Here is a 27,914-nt window from a genome sequence, read left to right on the forward strand (position 1 = left end):
TAGGAACCCCCCCCCCCAGTAAAGGCACTAGTGCCCTTATTAAGGGCTCCCCTGCCCAAAGTAGGTTTGACCGACACAGGCCCCCGGGCTAGGGAGGGTGGCACACTCAACACACCTTGCGATATGGAGGTGGGCTGTGCAATAGGCAGCGATCTCTGGTTAGGGCGAAACCCCTGGGTAGTGGATTTTGCCTCTACTTTGTATTCATTATAAGGAAATGGGGGAAGGTACTCCTCCGAGGAGGTCATGGTGGCCTGCAACGCCTTTTGGTGACATGTATGGAGAGTGTGACCCAAAAGGGTGCACTGTGTACAGAACTGGCGGAGGTTCCCGTACACATTGGGCAGGCGGATTAACTTATCGCTATTGTGAATGAGTATCATGTGATGAATGGGATCTAGTAAATCTATCTCCACACATATCCTTAAATATTCAAGGCGGTTGAACAAATGTACGTCTTTGTCAATACGTATAAATGTTCCAACGGCACTTGCGAAGGATTCCAAAGCAGCAGGTGTGAAGAGATGTGGTCGTAGTCCAGGGAAACCTATCCACACTAGGATAGAGTGGAGGCAATGTTCTCATGAGCTGCTCATCTGCTCGGCCGTCTATTGATACATGAGCATAGCGGTGCCACTGATCGTCCATGTGGTGTGGCTCCAAGCCTTTCTTAAGTCATCTTCCAGTTGGAAGCAAATAAAAACACTCTGATGGTTGCGTGCTACAATAACCACCGGACCAAGGAAGTGCCATGGCGCTAAGTATACCCTCATGATGTCATCAATAAGGGGACGCTTTGTAGCAAATCTCCCAATCAAGTGTAAGCGAAAGGTACTGCCATTCATGAGAACTCTTCTTTGGAGAATGCAACTACTCGCACTCCCTTAGAGTCGGTATAACCCCATTTTGGGGTTGTGACATCGTAAAGAGGGGGAAGTGTAGTATTGGGGAGTGGTCGTCTGGTATCTGTATGTGAAGTTCTCGCCACTCTTGCTGCCCAGTTTGTCGGTAATGTTCGTCCGGATAGTTGCCCTTCGGGAGCATATCTTCGCTTCATCAGTGCGCCGTGTTCCTCCGAGCCAATAGGGCCTAGTCCGGACAATTCGACTCAGTCCGGATTGGCCAACTGAACTTCAGCGGGAGCTGCCAAGTTAACTTGGCCCATGCTGGCCAAGCTCAATCGAGCTGGCCCATGGCAGTCAACGCTAGTCTCATCGGCACGAGGAATGGTCGGGGCAGGCAGGGAAGGCCGGGCCAAGTTGACCAGGTTTACCCGGTCAAGTATGATCGGCTTGACCAGGTCGGAGTCGACTCGGCTTCGCGGGGACAAACCTGAGCGGTCTGAAGGATGGTTCTTATAAGGATCTGACGGTGATGACGGGCTGGAAATGTCAATAGATATCGGCGGTGCAGCGAACAATACGGTCGGCAATACATTTAATGCAGTGTTTTCTATATAAATATTTAGATTTGCGGAGGCTGATTGGCGATTTGTGCGATCTGGGTTTGAAATTCAATCTAGACCATCAAACCTGACACGTCCTTTTCCCGGGCCCTAGGGGCGAGCATTGGAGTTAATGAGCTAGCGGCATTTAATGCCAATGGCTCTATTTTTTGAATCCCAAGAAGCAGATCCACGGGTCTATCATGTGGACCGTCGCGATCACGACACGTGTGCACCACGAGGGTCACAATGGGCCCGTTGACTGCGTCGCTCCCGACAGCATTTAATGTTTTCGGGGGGCAGCAGGTGTGTATTTATGTTTTTATTGTTTTATTTTTTTGATTTTTTGTTAATGTACATATAGATGCATGTAACTAAATAATATGTAAGTGATCACTTTTGATCAATTATATGAATTTATGAAGCTTATCCCTTCCTCAATTATTACATAGTTAAATGATGTAGAGATATATAATAAACATAACATTTTAGATCGTGTAGTTATACCTCCCCAGTATTTTCATATCACCCTCTAGGGACATGGCAAGTTCTCATATACTCTTCTCACTTGAAAATTATTTTTTTCTTAGTAACTACCATGCTCCACCTAAAAGGTTGTCTTCTTGGAAGATCCAAGCACCAGTCATTTCCGACCTACTGCCATTTTAGCCACTTTACTATGTCATTTTTAAACTTGGTTCAAGCCACACTAATGCTGGATGACTAGGCCTGACATGAGTAGGATAGACTAACTCAACTAGGGATGGATAAAACAGAACACAAATCACACGATTGAATTCGAAGATTTAAGTCCAGTGAAAATACTGATGGTGCAGCCCCTTTCCTCGATCGAGGGCGAGAGTACTGTCTTACAAACACCGTAGTGAAAACAAAGCAACAATTTCAATAAATTGAACGGTCGATCGCTAGAAGATTCACAATCCAAATCAGATAAGGAAACATGTCACGCAATTATGACAGACCAGAGGGAGGAGGAGAGCCAGGTTTTTGGAGTTTGCTATGGTGTCTACATACATATATTTATAGTTTCAAAAACGGAGTGATGAGAAAGTTATTTCTACATACATATATTCCTACATACATGTATTTCTACATAGGTTTACGCCAAATGACGTTGAGTGAAACAAAGAATAGGTAGAGGGAAAGATGGAGAAAGAGAATCTAGAGGGAGAGAAGGAAACATAATGAGGTGGATGAACAAAGAGAGGTGGTTTGGTGACCAGGTGGATACCTAATTTGGTGACAGCATTAACATCGACATCAGCATATGAGTGCATGAGTAGAGAGGGTGAGCAAGCGAGAGCACTTGACAGCGAGAGTCATTTCTGTTGTGTGAGTTATGTGCTCCATTTTCTGTGGCAGAACAATGGCTGAAAAAGATTGATGATGTAATGGGGACTGATCAAGACAAATTGTGTGTTTATTTTTAATGTCGTTATATTTTTAATTTTCCTAAAATCAAATAAATAAGACAAAAGATATAAATTCACTCAAATGTATTTAATAATTGAGTTATTAGTTAATAAGCAATTATAATAGTACTATAGACAATATAAGTAGTTAGTAAGTAGGGAGAATATTAGATTAATAAGAGAACTAGATAGGAAAGAATATCATATATTGGATATGTTGAGGTTTTTGTGTTTTAATGTACACTAAATTACATTAATATCATGAATTTATAATTAAGAAACTAATTTATAATTAGAGCTTAAAATATTTTAAGATTATGTTTTTTAAATGTGTTAAAACTATAAAATAAACTAGAATAATCATAAAGTACTTGGGAGGATGAAAAGTGTTTTTTAAAATTTCTGAAAATAGTTTTAAAGTATTAAAATGTTATTTTAATACTTTAAAATATTTTAAAAAGTCATTTCATATTTAACGTATGTTGAAATTATTTTCAGAAGCCTTAGAAATATTTTTAAATACTTTAAAAATATTATAAATATTTTTCTGAATTTTTTAAACAATTAAAAGTATTTTAAATAGTGAAAAATTGACTTCTAAATAAATTTCTGGCATTTTAGTTCATTTAAGAAGGGCCCAATAAGGCCTAAATGGGCGGAGCCCATTAGCCTTAGTGGCGACCTGACGGGCGGATTTAACCATTTAAATCCGAGGTCTGGTCCGCTACTAAAGATTGAATTAAAAATATATATATATATATATATGGGGAGAACGAGATTTGAACCCAAGACCTCCGCCTCAGTAATGAAGCGATTTACCACTGCACCAGAAGTCATCTCTTAGTGTAGAAATAAATTATTTATATATAATGTACTTTGGACCCGAAAAATCGAATAAGGAAATTCGATTTATTCCAAAGGTTGGGTTCGACAGTTGACTTTCCAAAATCATTTCTTATTTCTAAAAATCGTATTTTTTCCGAATTTTGAAATTCCTATATTAAACCTAACTACTTTAATTAGCATTAATTACTATAATTAAATTTTTAATTAAGGAAACTTTCTATAAAACTTTAAAAAATCATAAAAAATTAATTACAGCTCCTTTTGAGCTCGAATTTTTTTTGAAATTCTCAGAAAATTACAATCTACCCCTCTACCCCTATAAATACCCCTTCAGAGCAAGGGTTGAGGTATCCCTTTTGAAAAACATCTCTCTTGTGCCACTCTTGAAGAAGAAAGTGCTGCTTCTTGTGAAGTTTCTCCCTTGAAATCAGTGTGGCTGTGCTTCTCCATTGATAAGGGAAGTTTTTAATTTTCATCATTCATTTATTTACTGAATAGGGTGATAGTTTCCTCCACAATCATTGAGTTAGTGGTGATTTTTATGAGATTTTGTGAAGGATAGTGAAGGGATTGATATTATTTTTGAAAGTGATTAAGAGGAATTGATTTGTTGATCTTGAAAGTACTTATAAAACAGGTTTTCAGAATTTATCTTGATATTACATTTGAATCTTAGTTTGTTTGATCATTCATACATCATTGAGAGCGGTGATTGACCTTTGATCAATCGCGGGGAGCGGTATATCGTTTCTTCCACTAATCTGAACAGGTGACGAAGATCAAGAAGGCAGGGAGCTGACGTTGGTGGCACCAAGGACGTGACGGTGACGAGGGAAGTGGACGTACGAGGAAGAGTTCATGACGGTCTACCCGAAGGCGGTTCGGGGTTGAAGCTCGTGCACCAAAGAACGTGACGTGCCATCGGAAGACTCCTCTGCAGAAGCAACTCTGTAAGTTGGGTTAGGGTACCTTACAAGGGAGGATCCTTAGTAAGATTATCCTAAGTCCTAATTTGGACTCGAAGGGGGGCCTTGGATTGACTCGATCACTAAGCGGATCGAGGAACCAAGTCAAGCTAAGTGTTTGAGAGAAAGAAGGTGAGAGTCAAATCAAGGAATTTTAAAAGCTAATTAGGCAAACAAAAATAGATAAGCTAATTCACCCCCCCTCTTAGCTTCCAACATGATATATTTATAGTAAAGGATGATATAAGTATATATATATTTATAGATACTAGAAATAATAAATAAGTGAGATATTAGGTATTATAGTAAATGATAATATTAATTTAGGTTGTGAAGAAGTAGATAATACTAATAAGATAGATATATTAGTAATATACTAGTGATAGAGATAACATGATATTTATTTACCTAATAGGAAGTAATGTTCCAGATACAAGAGAGGGATAATAATAATGATTATTAAGATGTAAGTAGTTACTAAAGAGTAATGTTATTCTTAGTAATATAAAAGGAATTAATAAGAGTAATTATTTTAATAAGAGTAAAGAAGAAGAAGAAGAAGAATAGAGTACAACTTTGATAGCTAGGAAGAGAATAAGTAATTATCTAATTATAATGTAATTGAGTAGATAGATAGTCACAAAGAGATTAAGAGACGATAAAAGGATTAGTTAAGAAATATATATATTTATATAGGTGTACTATTTATTATATAGTATATATATATTATATTATATGTTTTTACAGTCAAAATTGGGAGTTAGTGGGTAGTTCTGTCGAACACCTGAGAGGTGCTCAACAAAATGCCTGAGAGATCGAGTTAGAATAGAGGTATATATTTTTAATATAAAATTATGAGATATAAGGGTGACTCTGTTGACACCCAAGAGGTATTCGACAGAATGCCCGGGGAGATCGGGATAAGAGTAAATTGATATGTATATTTATATGTTTAGATTTCTATAAGGTTGATAAAAAACATATAAACCGATAAGAAGATTTCTCTAACATGCAAGGCATTCGATGGAATGCCAAAATGAATCGCGGTAGTTACTTTGATTGAACTGAACTAAATTGATGATTAAAAATAGCTTCATTCAAATATGTTAATCTTCAACTCAATTGCAACAATAATGAACTAGAAAACTCATTGATCCACCCTAATTCAAGGAGTGAGAGTGGCGGCAGCGACTCACTCACGGAGGTTCCGTCGCTCCTCTCCTCCGTCATGGCACTGACCTGAGCTCCCCTAGCTCTTGCTGAAGCCTTCCCGAGTCTTCCTTTTAAATAAGTCAATGGCTGCAATTAAACTACAGACGTGGACCCATCTATAATCAGTGTACCCCTTTCAGCCATGTCAACTGCATTGTCAGCGTGCCCTGTCCTCCTTTCACCTTTTGATTCGCCTGTTCGTGTGCGCCCTCCCCCCCCCCCTCGGTCTGCGTCAATGCCTTGCAACCAAAAGAAGTCTACAAAATATTTTAAATTGGAGTCTATTAAATCTCACCATCCAATCTTGTTTAAGAAGGTTGGATGGTGAGATAGATCAACAACTTAAAAAAAAATTCCAATTATGACTCGAGCTTCAGTCCGTGTCGACTAAAAGCCTGTGCAGCTTTCCTCCTATCCTTCTTTAGATCGCAGCCTGTTGGGCCGCGATCAATCTTATACTTATCAGCCGGCCCAGTGCGAGCCTGAAATAGATAGATAGCTGCAATCCCATACTGGGAAGTTTTAGGAAATGTGACTCTATAAAAATTTCTCACAATATTTCAATCAAAAATAAAATATTCCACTCTATTTTGTGGGTGGATTTCTCCTTCGCCTCCATGGGCCTGCTGTTTGGCCTATCGAGGCCTATCTTGTGCATTTAATGGGCCATCAGTTGGGCTACTGGTTTGGCGGTGCTCACTGGCTGCTGGTCAGCTTGAGCATTTTGTGCTCGCTGGCTGGTGGCTAGCTTGAGTGCCACCGATTACTTCAGCTGACCACTTAAACACATTTTTGATTTCCTTATTTATTGAAGATTCTTAAACTTTAAAGCCATAACAATGTCAAAATATTTTCTAAAGGGAATAAAAAATGACCTTCAAACATTGGATAGAATTTTAATGAGGATAAATGGTCATATTGAAAATTTTCAAGAATTAATGCATGGAGGGCAAATTTATAGTAAAAAAAGAGATAAAATTACTAATATCATGCATATGCTAACTCGAAAATGTGTATGTTTTCACTACTAAAAATTATTTTATCAGAAACAAAGATAAAATCTTGACAGAAGATGGACAGATGAAGGATGCATGAACAAAAAGTGGTTAGTGAGGATACATTTGTGCATAATGTAGATTTCCTTCCAAGACTACATTACGTCCACAATATTTTCATAGAAGATATTCATCCTCACAGAAGACCTCTTTTTTGTGACAAGACTACTTGTTCATTAGGGTGGTAAAAAGTATCCAAATGTCTATTTTAAACAACCTACAAACCAAGATATCTTACTCCTAGACTTTTGCATATATGGTTCATACCTTTTCATTTGACAATGACCCCCCATATTTTAATGTTGAAAGTTGAGTTTTTTGTCGTGCAATATCTGACATGGAATTGAAATCATCGATATGTTAACTAACAAATGTATTGATGAAAATCTATGTGGTCGATAAGCCAATCACACATTATTTATCCCATTCTATGTTCACCAATAGAACATATTCATATAGTGCACATGTGATAATTATAACGAAGTCCACGAGTACATGATTGGACTTGGTGAATTATGATGAGATTGTAATACAGAGATCACTGGTCTTTAAGCATGTGTTCTAAATATTCTTATTTGAAGTATACTTTGAGAAGGACATCGAAAATATCCAGATAGAACACATGAGCATTATGGCAGCCTCCAGGCATTATGGGGTTCTATAAGCCTTGATCTAAATGAACAAGATGATTCTACGTAGCATAAGACTTGTAATGGAATTGCAAGGGCATCAATAAAAACATGAAACGAATAACCTCAACACATATCACATCCGTGATTTCTTGGATACTAGAGTGAGACGAGTCAAGCTGTTCATGTGTGCAGCCTCTAGATGTATCCACATAATCCATGGGCGCTGAATCTTCTCCTTCACCTTGATGAACTCTATTCACCCTCAGTCATCGTTGTTGTGCCATCCCGATCGCATCAAATGTGGAAAAGAGGTGAGGGGAGAAGGGATAAGAAAGGGAAGGCCCCTAAACAATTCTATCCTGAATGAATTATTTTCAAGGCCTTCCAATATTTATATTAAGTGGGTATCTTTCATTAAAAACCCAAAAACTTAAGTATATCTTCCGACGTCCAAAAGACCATTTGTGTATGACCCTCTAGGCCCATGTATCACTCTAGTCAACAATTCTAGTGGCCCAATAATATTTATTGGCCTTCCAAATTAATTAACCATATCATTATATAGATTAATTATTATTAGATCCATTTAACCCAATCAATAGGTTGAGTTTTCAACCTGTGGGGTGCCAAGCTACACTTCGCGCTCTAGAATGCATATTTAATGCATTTTTTTTGAATCATATGCTACCTTATAGTCATACCTTAAGGGTAAAGTACCTGCATATCTAAACTTGTGAAGTGGAAAGCATGACAATGATCTGTTAGGGTCGATACACGGTGATGTGTGATTCTACTTACCTCAAAGAATATTAAATATTTTTGATGAAATCTAAGAGAATAATACTTAATTATGGAGTTCACATAGTTCATGAATGATAATGTTACCCTATCTCACTTAGTCATCCACTTACATCTGAGATGAATTGTACATCAAAGAGGTGGAGTCACAGTTTGTTGGACATAATGGAAACTACTACAAGCAACTTTTGATTTCTAATGAACTCATGGGTATATTCACTCATTGCAATTCCATGCCTACTGAAATTATTACCTAGTAAATCTCTGAGTTCTATTAAGAATGGAAAGAGAAGTAAATCCAAATTTAAGAATGGAAAATGTAGCCCATAAATTGAGGCTTGACTCAAATAAGGTAGAGTTGAGGACTATGGTGTATGTTCAAATAAGTAATTCTGGATACGACTTTTACCATCCTAAGAAACAAAAGAGTTTTGTTGGAAAAGGATTGTATTCTAGCAAGACACGTATCTGCTATGAGAAAGTGTGAACAAAAGTATTCTTGGAACAAATTCCAAATCCAAAAATATCACAACCTCATTGGAAGAGGACTCATTCTTGAGCATGTCCAGAGTTATACTGAATAACTTAATATGTCTTGGAAAGAGGGCTACATGACTTGATCATAATGTTAGACATCATATTTTGAGTAAATATCAAGATACCCTATCATTTGAAGAGGCTATTCTAGCTTTTGGAATGAGCGAGAGCATATAGATTGTGAAATTTGGTCCATGCACCTCAACCAAGTTTGAACTTGGTTGCCACTCTAAAGGGTAGGGTACCCGTTACAAGAGAGTGGATGTTTAGATAAAAATCAGTGTTGATGGATAATTTTAAATAGTTGAAAGGGAACGTTCATAGAGGTTCTCACAAGTTCCATGATATAACTCCACCAGAATCATTCTTTCCATTAAAGTACATTGTGATTATGGAATCTTGGAAATGGATGAAGGTGGATGATGGAGGCAAATTACGTGTTTATTTTAACATTTTTGTAAATTTACTTTGCCTACAATCAAGTAAATTTGATAAAATATAGAACTTGCTCAAAAGTATACTTGTAGTAAGGTCGTCTCCACAGACACTGGCCTTTAGGTATATATTTAATTATTGAGTTGTTATTTATTAAGATATAGTAATAATATAAAGATAATAAGAAGAATTAAATAATTAGTAAGTAGAGGGGATATTATTTTAATAAGATAAGTAGTTTAATAAGAGAAAAGAATAAGAATAAGTAGCTAGATATATATATTCAGATATAATAGGAGTAAAGTATTAATTTAATATAATAGGAGTAAAGTATTAATTTAATTTAATATAATAGGAGCAAAGTAAAGTATTAGTAAAGTATTAATTTACTTTAGGTAAAGATAAAGTATTAAGTAATTATTAACTGTAATGTAGTATGTATAAGTATAGAGGGATATTAGTGAGTCAAGAAGTACTAAGAGAAATTAGGAAGTATTTATATAGCTATAAGATAGATTTTAATTATAGACTACTACTTATATAGATAAGATATTTGTTATAGGATTATTGTGTGGGATTTTATATGATTTTATATGATTTTATAGTCGATTTCCAGAATTACTGGGTTGATTTAGTGGAACACCTGAGGGGTGTTCAACCAAATGCCTGTTAGGGGGTCGAAGAAGAGAGGTATTTATAGTATTTACTTAATAGTAAGTTTTTTATATAGATTTTATAAAGGGAAATCGAATATTAGAGGGTGATTCTGGCGAACGCTCGTGAGGTGTTCGACAGAATACCCAAAGGAAGACGGAAGAGAGGGGAATATATTTTTTATGTTTTTATAATATTTGAGTGGGGTAGAACTTAGGTAAATCAAGAAACATTCATCGAACACACTAGGTGTTCGATGAAATGCCCAAGAGAAATCGTTGTAACAATCTTTCGATCAAAATGGATCAGATCAGGGATAAAAAAAACTTGAGGCAAAATTTAACTATAAACTGTTGAAATTCAACAAAGAATAGTTCAGATTACCCAATTGCCTTGAATCGAGCCAAGGGGGTGCCAGCGCCAATCGCCGTGCCTAACTTCGGTATGCGGTCTGCCCCTTGCTTCTCTTCCCTTGCTAGCATAGAATCTAGCAATCCTAGCCCTTCTCTGAAGCCTTCAGGAGCCTCTTGAATGGGCATGAGGTTGTCACAACCTCCTACTGCTGTCGACGCCGCCGGAGGGGTCCTCCGCCGTCTCTAGATCCCAATCCACATATACTTGAATTGGGGGCTCTCGGTCCCCTTTTAATGGCTTGGGAAGGACCTCCCAGGCCGTCTGATGGAGGGGGACGGCCCTGGGGGTCCTCCAGGGCCATTAGATCTCCAGCGGTTCCCTCTTCGCCGGCCAAAAATGGCCTCCGGCCGGTAATGTCGATGGCCTGGGTGAGAGAGGACGTAAATGCCCCTGGCCCTTCGATGTGGCTCATTTGGGTCCAATGGCTACGATTAAATCAAAGCCATGGACCCCGGTTAAATGGTGTACCCCAATCGTCGCCACTTCAGCACTTCGTCAGCATCTACGTAAGCAGTCCACATCGCCTTTGCCATCTTTGATTCGTCGTTGAGAAGTCCTGCTATCCGCTTCAGCGATCATGGACCAATTAGAAGTCCTGAAATAAAATAAAACAAGTTAAATGAACAGAGTAGATCTTGACCGTCCGATCTTCCTTAAGAAGATCGAACGGCTGAGATCATATCCGTCGTTTAAAAAAAAGCCCAAAATGACACAGGCTTCGGGCCAGGTTGGCTTGAAGCCCGGTCTTTGCATCTTCTTATTTCCTTTAGATCGCAGCCCAATTGTGCCCGGCCACTGCGACTAAAAATATAAGGGACTTCTTATCCCATATGGAGGAAATCTAAAAAGTCAAACAGTATATATATTTTTGAGACAATTATATTGCACATTGAAATAGCATACCTCTCTGTGAGTGACTTGTCTGATGTAGGTCTCTCTTGCCCTGTTCTCCTGTGGGCCGGCTATGTATGTCTGCCTGGCCTTGTTCCTCGCCGGATATCGGTAGGCTTGAGCCTCATGCTCGCTGGCCTGCAGTTGACTTGGGCTCATGCTCTAAGTCAACTCCTTAGCTGGCCCAATAAGCCCTCTTTTATTAATTAATCTTTTTCTATTATTCATTCTTCTTTCTTTCTCTCTTCAATAACTCTTTCTTTTACTTCAACTTCTTCTCTGCTGACAAATATAAACAGAAATTCTAGATAGAGCATTAGAAAATAAAATGTCTTAAACATATTTTTCCTAAGAAATTATTGAGTATGTTAAACAAGTATAAAAAATGACATTAAAATGCATTGTTTTATCATTTGCTCTATTTAGTGCATGAAATGCAAAATCCTATAAAACTGAATAAAATACACATGATATGTACCCAAAATTACCTAAAAATATGTATTTTTACATGCTATATTTGGGGTCTATCAGTGGACACAATACAACCTCAAATTATTCTTCCAAGTGTGCAGGCTGAAAGAATACAATTATTGATTGAACCATGATTGCCTAATATAAAAAATAAATTTTGATAACATGATAAAATATTTTGTATTCATTAGGAGTGAAGAAAAGCTATGGGTGATGGAGAGTGCCCGCCCGAGATCGCCGCCGTGTCTTCAAAGCCCTCGTCATCATCGTCATCGACTCCAGATGACTCGCGTCTCCGGCACGCCAAGGCACAAACGAAGGCACCTAGGTTCAAGCAACCCCAGGTGAAAAGCACGTCCATATCTTTCCCCCTTTTGATTTCATCTTTCTTTCGGTGTTTTCATCTTCTTCATCATCTTATCGTTTCGTCTTCATATTCACCTTCAACAGTTTCGTCTTCGTCATTGTCGTCTATTTGCTGTTTGAATTGTTTATTCTTTTAATGTTATTCTAAGGAAGGTCCTTGTGTTAAAGGACCCTCCAAGTTGGACCCTTCTTAATGGGCCAATGGACCCTCTTGTAAGGGCCCATCATGGACCCTCTTGATCCAGGGTTGTCTCTGTCACTGCGTCGGAATTGTCCCTGCTCATTGACGTCGTCATACATAAATGAAAGACACTTGAGCCGCGGCGATCGCCTGGGTCAAAGATGCAACAAACAGTGGGACATACCTGCCATTGAATAGAAATCTCGCGTGTGTGGGTCAAAGGAAGCATATCACGCGCATGAAGTTGATCCGCCCGAGGGTCGATCTAGAGCATTTTTCGCCCGTCGACTGCCTTTCTACCGTGGGTGCACGGATTGGCCCTTACGGCGGTTGCTGACTCACCCCTCAGACGTGAAAGAGGATTCGCTGGGTCAACACATTGGTGAATCATCCGCGTGATGCCGAACTCCATCGTGATGCTGACACCCGCTCGATGAACATCACCTTGTGCCAAAGGTCTTCGACTGAACGCATCATCTGAGTAGTCTGCCTGCATCATTTGACATGATCGTGCTACAACTCCCGATGTCTCCGTAGTCTGCTAAGTCCCTCACGGGACCAAATGGGCGAGCTGTGCATGTGAGACAACTATCGGCGTAAAGGATGACCATCATCTTCCAAGGTTGCTAACCGCCCATGGTGCTTAGCGTGCTGCTCATGTGATTCACTACGGACATTCTACCTGTGCTCAGGCCCCACTCGGTGCCTCGCGCTGCCCACTTCTGATGCTCATGCTGCTGGCAACTGCTGTTACCATCACTTGCATCCTTAAATGCCATATTTAGTGATTTTGCTCACGTCATGGTCGCTGCCTTTGACCAATTGTTAGACGATTGCATCTCTGCCGATGAATGCTATATGACCCACTCCGGCCGTACCGACCCACCATTACTGACGTGTCCTTTGAGTTTTGACAGTTCGCTCGTGCTGCTTCACCGCTGCAAATCTCCTTCTGTCTCTCCTCGCCTTTGCCTCCTTTATCGCTCCAGCGCTGCATCAACACTGCCAGTTGAGCTTTATCGTGCTACCTTCCGGCACGCCTTCACTGAGCATGCACGTACCGGTGCCCTGCACCGACGAAGACACCGACGACATCGACGACGAACGCCACCACCGACAAGGTACATCGTTCCCCTTGCTCATCAGTTAAATTACATCTTTCAAAATATCTTTGGCTGCACTCCACCGCGCTCGGGTTAGATTAGGTGAGAGATTATCCGTCAAAATTACGAGTTTTCTGAATTATTTGGTATGGGACGATCCCGTCCGTTACATGTGAGCGCCTACGAAAGGTCTTCTGTTCGACGTCGCAATTGCCATCGTCGCTCCGACTAGGGTCAGGAGGTTGCCGCAACCGTCATCAGCCGTTCACTTGGATCTCAAAACTTTGCAAATTTCCCCATGAGTTGGGACCTGCACGTACTTCCATGTAGGACTCGCGTCATCACGTAGTTACATCTCTTAGTGAAGCACTCGCCAGATGACACCGTCTACGCCGTCTGGCATCAGTGGGTGTATACATGAAGACAAGTGACATCATAACTGTTATCATAATTAACATAATTGTTAGTGGTCTATAACATTTTCATAATGAAATAGAAAAATTGACTCACGAATTGTATCTCCCTCTGTATATATAGATAATGCAGTTATAGATACACCTAACTGAATTATATGTAAGTGATAAAATTTGGTCAATAATGTGAATTTTTAAAGCTTATCCCTTCCTCAATTATTTACATAGTTAAATAAATTAGTGATATATATAATAAACATAATTTCATAATGGATAATTGATAAAAGATAATAGCATACCATGTTCCATTTGGCTACATCTTTCTCATAATATTCAGCAATATATGATATCTAAAACTACATTCCTATGAAAAAAATGAATTCACTTACAGATCAGTTCTGCATTAATAAGGTCCTAATTTTAATGAAAACTGTTTATTAATGCACATATTTTCACATTGGTAATATATATATATATATTATATATGGAGACCCAATAAAAAAATATATCAACTTTTCCTATGCTCACAACCCAATAACTATTTGTCATCAGATATTATAAATATCAATATTCTTTGGACTCTTCACTTATCATCACCATCACAATTCATCTGAAACCAATTGCTTCATGTTCTGTAATTCCAGTTCAGTGGCCACCTGGACACTTGACTGATCATATTTTGGTAAGCCCCCAGTTAAGTCACTCCACTACAACCCACTTCCATTGAAGAAATTGTTTTTGTTTGACAAAAATGGCTTTATGCAATTAAGAAATGTGCATAATGCTATAACTGACCGAGGAATATCTCTTCTAACAAAGATGGTTTTTATTTGACTACATAAAAATATCTGGGAATATTTTAAATATATATTAACCATAAGAACTTAGATAAAATGTAGATTGCTCAAATAAAGTAATTTGAAGCTGTGTATTTAAATTTATCCCCAATAAATTTGCATATTGATCCATGTTAATGTCTACTTTTTTTCATAGGTTTTTTATTTTTGGAAGATACTATCTTCAAACTCAGTGCTCACAGATCATAAGGTAATCATGGAGGAATTTTCTAGGATACTCTTTTTGATTTCCAACTTGGTAAATATATTTTAAACTGAAAAATATTAAGAAATGATTTTTTTTCTTGCATTATTCCAATGAGGGACATTTCTTGTTCAAATTTGCCGTGTCATACCTATCTTTGATGTCTTGGGTTACTATAATTTATTTCTAAAGATAACATTGTTTCATCTTTATTTACTTTGTAATGTCACCCCAAAAGAAACTTTGAATTCTTGCTGCTCCTAATGTCGCGCCTCAGAACTTCTGATTAATAAGAACTGTTGTGATAAATCAGGTTCTGATGTATCCCTCCTAAGAACTCCTAAAGGCGTGCCTAAGATAACTTCTTCACTCCTCTTCTGGTCATACCTTGCTAAGTTATTGGTCAATTTCTTATTAATTGACTCCCTTAGGCCATGATAAGGGACGAGATCTTCCTGACATCTTATCATGCAACACGTCCAGCCGGGATCGGCGGCTCGCGTTGCAACACAGGGTGAGGATCGAACAACACGAATTAATTGATGAAGGAATGATGCAAACTCGTGAAAATAATGAGAAGCGCAATCCACAACCAAGTAAGATGAGACCCAGGCAGTGATCCGTACGTGCCACGTACGATCTGACTCCCAATGACCAGATAGATCACGAAGAACACCTCCGGTGCAGGTATCCCTGATCGGACTGTCTAATCCCGGTGATAGGAGTGAGATGGACCGGGTGGGGTGGAACACTCCCCAATCCCGTGGAACAGGTATGTAAAGACGATTAATCCTCGGCGGTGGAGCACACGAGAAAATATTGGAAGAAGTAACAATACTCAAAGAGGTGTAGTTAAGTGACCTGCGGGGCCGAAGCCCGGTAGATCGCGGTGGACCGAAGCCGTGTGGTTGGCGGGAAATAGACCGTGGCGACGGCGAGAGGGTATCGGACTGAGGCATGAGGCTGAATGGAGACGAGGCCAGCGGTGACCTGTAACGAGCGGCCGCGGCGGGGCGGCGGCAGTGGCAGAGACGGCCCGGAGGTGGAGACGGCGGCAAGCGGCACCTCGGGCGGCGGCGGCGGCAGCGACGGCGTGGCTGCGGCGGCGGCGGCACGGCGATGCAGAGATGGAGTCGGCAAGCGGCACAGGAACGGCATGCAGCACGGCGGCAGCGACGGTATCGTGCGGCGCAGGAGTGGCGCAGGCGGGCGGCGCAACAGCGGCGGTGGCGAGCAGCACTATCGCGGAGACGGCGCGCGGCTGGGCGGCGGCGGCGGCAACATGTCGGCGCGACCTAGACCGGGGCAACGCAGGAAGGACGGAAATGCCCTTTCCGTGGTGAGTAATTACCGGAAGTTGCCCTTTCTTAAATCCAGGTTGACTCAGTCCGGTTGACAGAGTCGTGACTCGGTCGTGACGTGGACCGGACCAGGTTGAGTCGGGCACCGAGTTGAGTCACTCGTGACTCGGCGTCCCTCCTCCCCGGCGAAGAAGACTGGTGGCGGCACCCTGGCTGCCCTGGCATCTTCCGGGCGGCAGTTGGCGCTCAGACGGCCCGTCGGCGGCAGTCCAGTGGCGGGCGGTGTTCCGGCGGCGTCGTAGGGCAAGCTGGGGCGAGGGTGGCCGAGCCCTATGACGATGGGCGTCGGTTCGTCAAGCGGTGAGTGCCGTGTGGTCGACGGCTGAAGACGGCGTCGGTCTGGGTGGGCACAGGAGCGCGCGCCGCGGGCGGATTGGCAGCAGGCGCCTGCGCGGCGCTTGATGGGCGGCGGCAATGGGCGCTGGAACCGGTGGTCGCAGCGACGGAGGAAGCGACGTCTCTCCCTTAAGAGGCTGAGGAGAACGGCGGTGGCGTCGAGGCGGTGGCACAATCCGGTGTCGGCGGTTCGGTTGGCAGAACGGCGGCGACGGCTAGCGGCGGCGGCGAGGCGGCGACGGCTCCTTCTCCTCTTCACTCTAGAAACCCAGCTCTCCTCCTGGAGGAGTCTTGTCTCCTTGCGACCTGCTAACGAAACTCAAGGCATCCTTTCCCAAGAACAAGCATCAAACAACAAAATTCATTCTCGTTCTCCTCAAGGGCATCCCTTCTCCTTTTATAGGGGGAGAGTGAAAAACCCTAGGGATCAGCTCGTAATTAGGGAGAAAACCCCTAATCGAGCCGTAAAAAAAACGTGGTTCGAAATATGACGGAGGGGCCAAAACAAGGAAGCCCTCCCAGAAAAACGATAAGGAAAATCCAAGAAAATGCAAAGGAAATGGGACGAAAAAACTTCCTCCTCAAGCTGTATACTTGAACTCTGGATCCTTCGCGTTGGCTCGAGCTACGCGACGTGGCTGCTCGCGTGTCGCAACGGGCCGATCTTGTACTTCGGCTTGCGGATGGTCCCCCATCATCTTAATTGGGCGTATTCGGACTTTCCCAACATTACCTTTTGATGCTTTTTTGGAACAAAAAATACATTATTGGCGAAAAATCCTAAAAGTCTATCTTCATGTTTACGTGTTTCACATGACAATAATGTTATATAAGTTTTTAGAAGTCATGACAGTAGTTCTCGGATCTCTTTGCTTCGAAGCATAAACCTGCTACGCCCGCCCCTTGTCCAATCGATCTTCCTCTTTCTCCATCCCGCGTGGGGATTGGTAGCTGTTTCAAGAGAGGGGCTTACGGCATCGAACTTTTCACCCACAAAAAATCCTTGATTCTCGTCTTCTCGCTTAGCCAAGAGATACCCGTGTCGTAAAGAGCTTCTTGTTTGCGGTATGATCCCGCGTTTCTTTTCCCTGTGCATTGCGTCATTTGAAGTCCCACAGATCTGTGGTGAAAGTGTCTTATCCTGCTCAGCCATCTTTCTTTTTCATTTGCATCAAATCTCGAGCACTAGATCTATATGTTGTGGCATTCCTGCTTTGATAGGTTGCTGGCTTGCAATCTCGTACTTGTAATTTCATTTTTCCGAGCACTTATTTCTTTCCATCTCGTCAAATATCCACAATCGCCGTTGTTTTGCATTCTCGCTATTTCGCCTCGTCGACTCTCTGCATCCGCTTCCGATTTACATTTGCTTACTTGTCAGCGTCAATGTGATATCGCTGTTTTCTTTACTGCAGAAACCCCTATGTTTTGATTTCTCATTGTAGTAGTACTTAGAGTGGAATAATTAAGACAGTTTTTCACATCGAAAGCACCACCATGTAAAAAAAAATTCTCCCTAAATAGTTCGCTATCGTGTACACGTTTGGATCCATATCTCACGGCACATGAAGATCTGAAGTTTGTTATTTCGAAAATTTACTCGGAAGTTTTAATTCCATTTCTCTTCGGAACGTTTTTGTCGAACTGCGCTAGGTTGAAGAACTCGACAAACCAAAAGAGGAAAATTATCCATTTAATTTAAACTGCTCCCCCGTCTAAGCGATCCGAATTCTTCAAAATATGTTGCAGTTGTAGAAAATCTAGTTAATGTCGCCATTGGAAAGTAACATGTATCCTGTACGCTGTTCTAGTTGACGATTTCACCGGCGTGGGCTTCTTGTTTGATTTCTTCATTAACTTAAAACTATGTTCTCTCCTCTATTTGGCGACGGGCATTGTTTAGCACTGCTGTGAAACTTACGGAACCCCCAGTAATACTTCTTAATTTGTTGGATAATATAGTCACTTTTGCGCTTGAAGCTTTCTCTTATATGCTATTCTGCAGATCGTGATGGCATCTGAGAAGAGTAACTTTCCGATCTCAGGACCAATCCATCTGACTCAAGTTGACTGGTACCACTCTTGCTCAACGTCAATCCTAATTTTAGCTTTAGTGTTTGCCCTTCCAATATCCATCCGATAACCAATATCGGACAACTGGTATCCGATAGCCGGATGAAATCAAGACTATTTTAGATAACAGATATCGGGTCGAATATCCTCCTGATATCAGATATCAAGATAGACATGGAAGGGTTCAGGACATGGCAGATACCAGTATTCCACTCAGAATCTGATATTCAGATTTGGAGATGCTGAATATCAAAATCTGGTATCTAAAATCAGTATTTGACCCGGATTATCAAAATCTGTTCAAAATCAGTATTTGGAGATGGATATCCGAGATCCAAATATCAGTTTACTTTCCATAGGATGTATTGTCCCATATGAAAACACTCTCATTCTTTAAAATGAAATCATTGCGAAAACAACTCCGCTCAAAGAATACCTCAGTAGTTGCTGTTGACTTAGTCAATCCGGACTAAAGATTCAACTCGTGAGACAAAGACGGATGCCAGGACAGATAAATGGTACCAAATATCAATTTTGTAGCAAACGATATCTATTACAGCAGTTGTCCTGGCTCGGGACTGTGAAACACCATTTACCGCTGAATCCTGAGCATTATAATACGCAAATTATCATAATTCATTTTGGATAAAAAATTAGGTCTATGTTATGCCTGACTTCAACGTTCGCTCTTGATCTATGAATCATTAATAATAATAATATTTAGAAAAAGAATACGCAGATATTCTTTCTTGTCTTCAAGGTTGACGTGTGTCCAAGTTTATTATGATTAGTTTAATGGGAAATAAATATATATATATATATTCTTTCGGTGCTTCACCGTTGATTCCTGCATAATCGGATGCCTATATCCTTTCATGGACAAAATTAGACTACTTAACTTACATTCTTTAGGAAAAGACAACGAAATCATTCTTTATGGGCTTCATCTTTGAGTGTTGCACCTATACTACGATGAAATTATCCAACACCATAAAACTCAAAACTCATTATAAGACTAGTATATCTCTTTATGTACTTCACCGTTGATTCCTGCATATTGGAACGCATGGATTCTTTCATGGAAAAAAGTGATTATGTTTTTTTAGAAAAAAGGGAGAATGAAATTCTTCTCTCTGAGCTTCACCGTGAAGTCCCATTATACCTCTTATGAGCAAACTTAAGGCGTTCTTTGACTTCTCAGGGGCTGTCCAAACCACCGGAGATCGGTCGCGGCGAGCTTAGTGGAGGGAGTCTACGTCCTCGAGAGCGACCGGCAGGAGAGACGCGTGGGGGACGAAGCTCTGGCGCCGCCGTGGTGGGAATTCTTCCGATTCCGCCTGCTGACTCGGCTCGTGGACGACGCCGACTCGTCCATCTTCGGCGCGGTCTACGAGTTGACCGAGCCGGGACCACCCGCCGGCGCGCCGAGCCGAGTCCTGGCCCTGCGCGGCACGCTGACCAAGCCCGACACCATCTCCCGGGACCTCGAGCTGGACCTCCACTTCCTCCGGCACGGGCTCCACGCCACCTCCCGGTGCGCCGCGGCGGTGCAGGCGGCCCGAGACCTGGCCCACCACGGCCGGCGCTCCGGCTCCACGGTCTGGCTCGCCGGGCACTCTCTGGGCTCGACGCTGGCGACCCTCGCGGGGAAGGCCATGGCCAAAGAGGGTATCTTCCTCGAGTCCTTCCTCTTCAATCCGCCGTTCATTTCCGCTCCTGTGGACAGGATCAAGGACAGGAAGCTGAAGCACGGGCTCCGGGTGGCGGGCAGCTTCGTCGCGGCCGGGCTGGCTCTCGCCGCCCAGGCCCGCGCGCCGGCGGCTCGGACCGGCGAGGAGTCGGCGTTCGCCGCTCTCGCGCCGTGGGTCCCGCGCCTCTTCGTCAACCCCGCCGACCTCCTCTGCTGTGAGTACGTGGGCTACTTCGAGCACCGGGAGAAGATGGACGAGCTGGGCATCGGCCACGTGGAGAGAATTGCCACGCGTCACTCCCTCGGCGGCCTCCTCCTCGGCGCTATCTACGGCGGTGACTACCACGCCGCCCATCTCCTTCCCTCCGCCGAGCTGACCGTCAACCTCGGCCCGACGACGGACGCGCACGCGGCCCACGGCATCCACCAGTGGTGGTGCCCGGGCTTGACTCTCAAACGATCCGTTCACTTGTACACCGCTTAGAAGAACAACTCCCATCGTTCTCAAACAAGTTTCTAAGTCGCGACCAGACAAGAGAAAGTGAGAAACCGATCAACCGCGCGAGAGAAAACATTGAGACGACGTTAATTTAACCCAGAACCAGGTTCGTCCTCGTCGTCGTCCTTCACGTCGTCGTCGTCGTCGTCGCTGGGCTCGTCAGAGGTATCAACGTCCCAAATCTCCTCGTCCGAGTCCACGGACATCTCGTCGTCGTCGTACTGGCTGCGCCGGCGAGCGTCGCCGGCGTACCCCCGCGACGACCAGTTTTCGAGGAGGAAAGGTCGACCGCTACGGCGGAGGAGGGATTTGTTAGAAGGAGAGTCGAAGGTGCTGGTGAAGATCCCACGGGGGATGATCGTTTGCAGGGGCGAAGCTACGAACCGCCGAAGCACCGAAGACGCCATCGCCAGAGACACACGTCGCGCCATTGCTGCGATCAGGGAGGGTGGAGGAGAGCTGGGGGTGTTTTGGAGTTTGCTAGGGTTTCTACATATGTGTATTTATAATCGTCGGAGATCGGAGTGATGTCGAATTATTTCACTCTATGATTGTAAAGACTTAGTTCAGCCGGGGTGGGGGTGCTGGACCACGATACTTAGGAGTTTTAGATGTTCGTCCAAATTCTCCTGTCCCGAATAATTTTGTCCACATCCAGTTACGGCTGAAAACTATTCCTTCTTAGACACTCTCAACCCATCCAGTGTCCATGTCTCCATGAGGAAGAAAACAGGGCACCATTACAACCGCTGGTTCCACTGGGCTTTCCCTCTTGCGCTCTAGGCCCGCCTTGACTTTCCCTCTTGGGCTCTCATTGGCCGCTTGGCTCCCTCTCGGCTTTCCCTCTTGACTCCTACTTGAATCCCAAGGGACAAAGAAACCATCCCATCCATCGTCCAAGGCCTTGGACAGAATTGTTATTTTATCCAACGATGAAAAATTCGTCATGTCCGGAAATCGATGAACGATCCTACGTCCCATCAATCATTCAATCTCTTGTATGGGACAATTTTTTCATCCACAGACGAAATAACCTTCCCATCTGCATCATTTTACTATAATGGTAACTCCCAACGTGTTGCGCTAGAGTTGGACTTGATGGGATTGGAGGACCAATCATCATCCATTTCATTCAATACATTATCATTAGTCCTATGGTATCCTTTCGATATGATGGATGACATATGATGGAAATGGCAAAGCAATGACATAGAGGAAGAGAGAGAGAGTGAGGGAAAGAGGGAGGAAGAGAGATGGAGACAGAGCAAGGTGGATGAAGAGAGAGAGCTGCTTAGGTGATCAGGCGGAGGTCTGATGTGGCGAGAGCGGCGACAACAGCATCAGCAGATGGGTGCCTGAAGCAAGCAAGAGCACTTGAGAGAGGGAGTCATTTCCGTCATCTGCTCTGTTCTTTGTGGCAGATCAATGGCGAACAAGACTGATGACAGATGAAGGATCCATGAACAAAAAGTCGTCAGTGAGGATACATTTGTACACAATGAAGAATTTCTCAAGACTATTTTACTTCCACAATCTCCATATAGAAGATATTCATCTTCCAAGAAGAGATCCCTTTTGCTGACAAACACTACCTGTTCCTCAAGGTGGTAAAAAAGTATCCAAATGTCTACCTTGAAAATCCTACGACCCAATATATCTCAGTCCCTAAACTCTTGTGTATATGGTTAATTGATGAACTCTTAATCCATCATGAAATTATGCACATTCTAATGCCAATTTTGGGATAACTATATTTATATTACCCTCATCTTTGTATGCATTTTAATCTCAGGCCCTGAATATAGTACTTGGTTACAATAATAAATTTTATGCAACATGAGTTTTAAAGTTCAATCATTTTCAAGTTCAATCATTTTCATGCAACATGAGTTTTAAAGTATTAATGGGTTAACTTATTTCTAGAAGTTATTATATATTTTATAGGATAAAATTTAAGTGAAAAATAGTAAAAAATGGGGTCGAGTGAATGTACAGGCCAAACACTACCAGCACTCGAGTCTGCCACAAGCAGGTGAGTGCAGAAGCATTGAAGCACCCAGACAGATGGCAAACACCGCCATCCCCGAAGGGGCTGCATCAGTGCCCCTCACCCCTCAGACACTGCACAAGTGAGCCCAAAAGGTGCCCACAAGGCCCATAGGTAGACGTGGGCACGCACACAGGAGAAATGTGTAGTTAATTTGAAGGATATCCTTGGTCAACATTTATATACAACTTTCATTTTTCAATATTCTTGAAATGGGATAATGCTTAACACACTTCTTTCAGTATCATGTGGGGCTAGGTCAAGGACATAATAAAAATATCACGGCCCCATGGACCGCGATCTGAATATAATTAGTGAGAAGTTATGGTCGGGCTTCAAGCCAACTCAGCCCGAATATAATCTTAATGTGCATATAGAGCCAATTTAAGTGAGCGGATATAATCTTAATCGTCTGATCTTCTTAATGAAGAGCGGACGGTGGGATCCACTTCATATTTCCAATTTTCTTTCTTTTTTTTCCAGTTTCTGATTGGCTACGGTTAGTGATGTGCATGGCAGGGCCAAGTGATGAGCGAATCAAAGTGTGAGCTGACATGGTGACTAATGGAGCCACTAATGTGGAAAGGAGGGTACACCAGGTAGGAATGAGTCCATGGCTGTAATTTAATTCCAGCCATTATCCCATTCTTATGCAGATCGAACAGTTGGGGGGCAAAGATGTCCTTCGCCACCCCAATTGTCATTCCCACCAATCGAATGGTGGTGGCTGGTGACTGGGATGAATATTTCAAAATGATTCGCACTAGATGACTTTAGCAAAAATCGTATAACATCGATAAAACCATTGAACGAAGTACCTCAACACGGATCACATCTATGACTTCTTGGGTCTCTAAGTGACACGAGTCAAGCTGCTCAAGTTTGCAACTTCTAGAAATATACACGTAGTCTTCGGCACGTCGGATCTCCTCCTTTTCGTTGATGAGCCCCGTTCAATCTCCGTTGTCGTTGTTACGTCGTCCAAATCGCATCGAGAGTGGAGATGAGGTGTAGGGAGAAGGTAGAAAAAAGGGGATGGCCCCTGAAAAATTCTGACCTAGGTGAATTTTGTTTAGTGCCTTCCCCTATTTATACTACATGGGTATTTTTCATAAAAAATTCCCAAAACATAAGTATATCTTCTGATGTCCCTAAAAGACCATTTGCGTGTGACCCTCTAGGCCCATGTATTGGTCTAGTTAACAACTCTAGCAATACGATAACCTTGAAATAGATTAACAAATGTCAGATCAATTTAACCCAATCGATAGGTTGAGTCTCCAGCCCATGGGGTGCCAAGCTATACCTCCTGCTTTAGAAGATAGAAAGGAGTGCATATCGACTAACTCGTTGAACCAATTCATCATCGGTTAGCATGTGCCTAAAGTACCTCATCCACTTGATACTCCTAAGATGACTTAGGGTGTGGCCAATTATCAAACCATAATTGGTCATCCAAGTTAGCACTCATGCATTTGAGAATCATTAGAGAACTCTTCTCTGATTTTTCACTACCTTGCCCAAACACTTCATCGCATCGTCTTCCTTGAGTTGTCACCTCTTATACCGAGGGTGGAAAATCCCATCTTGATCACTCAATCATCTTAGTGAACTTTTTGATGCACTCAAAATAAGACTATTTAGAATCCAATGATTAGGGACAAGAAGGTCATAGTCAAAGTACAATTGTCCATCCACAAGACGTTTTTGGTGTCTCAGGTCTATGGACCACTTACACAATCGTGACATGAATCAACCTGATTGACAGTTAGGTATAATACCATTAAGGGATTCGTACGGATCAATTCAGTGAACTCTTTCCACTAAAGAGCACCCACTATCTATCCTTAGTGTCTCCACACTAATGACTGGGGGACCAACCATACTCATCCTATGAATGATGCTAGATAGTGATATTCTATCAGTAGACTTTGATGTCGTTCTCATGTATCCTTCTAATAGGAATATTAAGAACATATGATTAAAGACTAGTAATCTCCATATTACGATCTCATCATAATTCGCTAAGTCCAATCATGTATTAATGGACTTCATTGTAAGCATCACACGTGCACTATAATAAATATGTTATATTAATGAACATGGAATGAGACATGGAATGTGTGTTGGCTTGAAGGCCACATATATTTCCATCAGACACTTCTTCAACAGCCTCAACTTCTCAGGATGGCTCCAAGTAGATTGGATTAAGACTCGTATATGCACCTGCACAGCAAAGGACGAACTAGGATGCACACGAACGTTCGGGGATGTGATTGGCACCCCTACTCATGCTCGCATGAATCAAGGCGGATCTGGGACCTGCCCTTTGCATAATCTGGTTGAGAAGCAATAGTAAAACAATATTAGAGTAGATTCAGTTAAATTCAATCACCTATCAAGATCAATTTTGTAGAGATTTAGTATCGCGATTTCATTGCGGCATTCTATCGAGCATATTCCCCAATTTATCTAATTTCCTTCTCAATTTTACTTAATTAAAAAAACTGAAAAATTACTTGATTAATATACAGACATATATGAACTACCACTCCCTATAGCACAATATAGAAATTAATATCTTCATTTTCTTCATTATATTGAAGTTCCTTACCCTATCCCTATACATCTAATAAAATACAGTCTTATAATTAGATAAACCTTATTCTCCAACTAACCTCTCTTAATTTTAAATTCTAAGCATGATTATAAATATATATACAAATATTTCTCTCCCCCTTATTATTTCCTTTCTACGTATGTCCTAGAATCAAAAAAAATTTAATCTCTCTATCAATCTAGTTAATCTCTCTATGTACAACAACCTCAACGTGTTTTGATATGAATTGAATTGAATCTACTCCATCTTGTTTTGCTATTGATTCTCAACCAGATTAAGGAAAGGGGAGGTGTCGAATCTGCCCTGATTTGTGCGAGCACAAGTAGGGACGTCAATCACATCCCCAAATGTCATTGTGCATTCTAGCTCGTCCTTCTCCGTGCTGGTGCATATATATGAGTCTTTATCCACTCTACTTGGAGCCATCTTGAGAAGTTGAGTTTGTTGTATATAGAGAGATTCAGTATCACAATTTCATTGTGGCATTTTATTGAGCATATTCCCAATTTATCTAATTTCCTTCTCGATTTTACCTAATTTAAAAAATCTGAAACTTTACTTGATTAATATATAGACCTATATGAACTACCACTCCCTATAGCACAATATAGAAATTAATATCTTCATTGTATTGAAGTTCCTTAGCCTATCTCTATATATCCAACTAAATACAGTTTTATAATTAGATAAACCCTGTTCTCCAACTTACATCTCTTACTCTTAAACTCTAAGCATCTTTTTAAATATATACAACTATTTCTTTCTCCTCTTGTCATTTTCCCTGCTACCCATGTTCTACAATCAAATAAACTTTAATCTCTCTATCTATCTAGTTAATCGGCTATCTTGAATATTCTTCCTATATCTCTACTTAATTCTCTCATTAATAGATATAATCCCTAGACACCTACCTATCTTTCTTATTATTAAAATCTAAGCATACATACATATATATGTCTTTTCCACTAATCCAATCCATAACTCAAATTATAGTACCCTATTTCCCTCATCATAAATATTGCTTCCTTCCTCTTGATTCTTCTTCTTACCTCTTACTAAACTAAATACTTCTCTTAACTAACTTCTTACATCTTATTGACATAATAATAATCTTCACTATCTAATTAAATATTAATATCCATTACTATTATATTTATCTCCTATTTAATATAGAACTTACTATTAAGTAATGAGCCTCATATCTCTTATGGTAAGGCCCCAAAGTAGGCAGCATTCCTGCACTTATGCCTGCATGCTAACTATGAGGCAACTCCATGTACTTCCACTCAGAATAGGGGATCGAGTCTTTAAGCGTAAACACCACACGCATCATGGGTGGTGACACCCAACCCTGATCTTTAAATCCCATGCATGTTAGGTGCTCATGCTTGTCCGTGCACAAGCACGGCGAATAAGGGCATATTTCACGTGATGTGCGTGTGGGCCACCGAGAGCGCATGTGCGCATGAACCAAGTGATGCATGCCCCGGGGACACACAAGTAGGCGGCAGAGGCGCGGGCGCTGCACGTAGGATTTGTGCGGGCACGCGGGCATCGGTGCCCAAGTGCTGTATGCATGCTACAAGTGTTGTGTGTGCAGGGGGGAGACATCTCGCCAGGAGACCAAGGCATTGGCACATAGAGAGCGCCAAGAAGGCTGAGGGCATGTGGTGCTATGAAGGTAGTGTTGCGGCATGAAACGCCAAGGCTGGGGCGTCGAGCACTAGCGCCAATGCAAACCACGTGCGATGGTGTCGGCGCAGGTGCAGGTGGCATGTGGAGCATCAAGGCAGGGATGAACTGGTGGGTGCACCAAGGGCCATGAACCACGGGCGCACGACGCCTGGCCTGGGGGCAAATTCAGTAAACTCAAGTTATTCAAGAGTCCTTTGTGTATGAATTAATTAGCTTTATGCCGCCTCCCAAATCAATTTTCTCTTATATTTAGGGTGAATGATCCCATATAACTAAATCACCATCATATATTTCTTGTTTATATAAGGTAAGACTAATTTAAATCCAATGATTATGGACTATTAAGACATAGTCCAAATATATATGTCGATATACACGATATCTTTGGTGTGTCAGGTCTTAAGTCCACTTACACAATCATAAGACATAAATCAATATGATTCTTACATATCAATTCAGTGGTCATTTTCTATAAATATCACTCTTTTTTTTCTTTCCTGTATCTACACAACTAGCCACACGATCAGCCATAATTATCATATAAGTAGGATTACATAGTGGTATTCTTTTTGGATAGTTTGATGTCTATCTCAAGTATACTTCGAATAGGGATATCTGGAATATATGTTTGAGGACTAGTGATCACTGCATTCAAGGGTTAATTATAAATACTTAATATGGAATGGAAATCATAGATACGTT

At 41.7% G+C, this 27,914-nt stretch overlaps 1 protein-coding gene across 1 annotated transcript; it reads left to right on the forward strand.

The window, feature by feature from the left end:
- The first annotated feature begins 17,441 nt into the window (after positions 1–17,441).
- Positions 17,442–20,863, forward strand: LOC144703123 (alpha/beta-Hydrolases superfamily protein). The gene is made up of 3 exons (XM_078575219.1): positions 17,442–17,653; positions 18,594–18,661; positions 19,863–20,863. Exons 2-3 carry the CDS (start codon positions 18,600–18,602, stop codon positions 20,833–20,835), a joined length of 1,035 nt encoding a protein of 344 aa, XP_078431345.1. The 5' UTR covers positions 17,442–17,653; positions 18,594–18,599; the 3' UTR covers positions 20,836–20,863.
- Positions 20,864–27,914: the final 7,051 nt, after the last annotated feature.

The sequence above is a fragment of the Wolffia australiana genome, chromosome 5 (assembly GCF_029677425.1).
Source record: "Wolffia australiana isolate 7733 chromosome 5, ASM2967742v1".
Classification (NCBI taxonomy): domain Eukaryota; kingdom Viridiplantae; phylum Streptophyta; class Magnoliopsida; order Alismatales; family Araceae; genus Wolffia; species Wolffia australiana.

Bases quoted from the DNA above. Each gene is read 5' to 3' on its own strand.
- LOC144703123 (XM_078575219.1), top strand. From the start codon at position 18,600: ATGGCATCTGAGAAGAGTAACTTTCCGATCTCAGGACCAATCCATCTG. The intron at 18,662-19,862 runs GTACCACTCTTG...TTGACTTCTCAG, and splicing joins CATCTGACTCAAGTTGACTG to GGGCTGTCCAAACCACCGGA.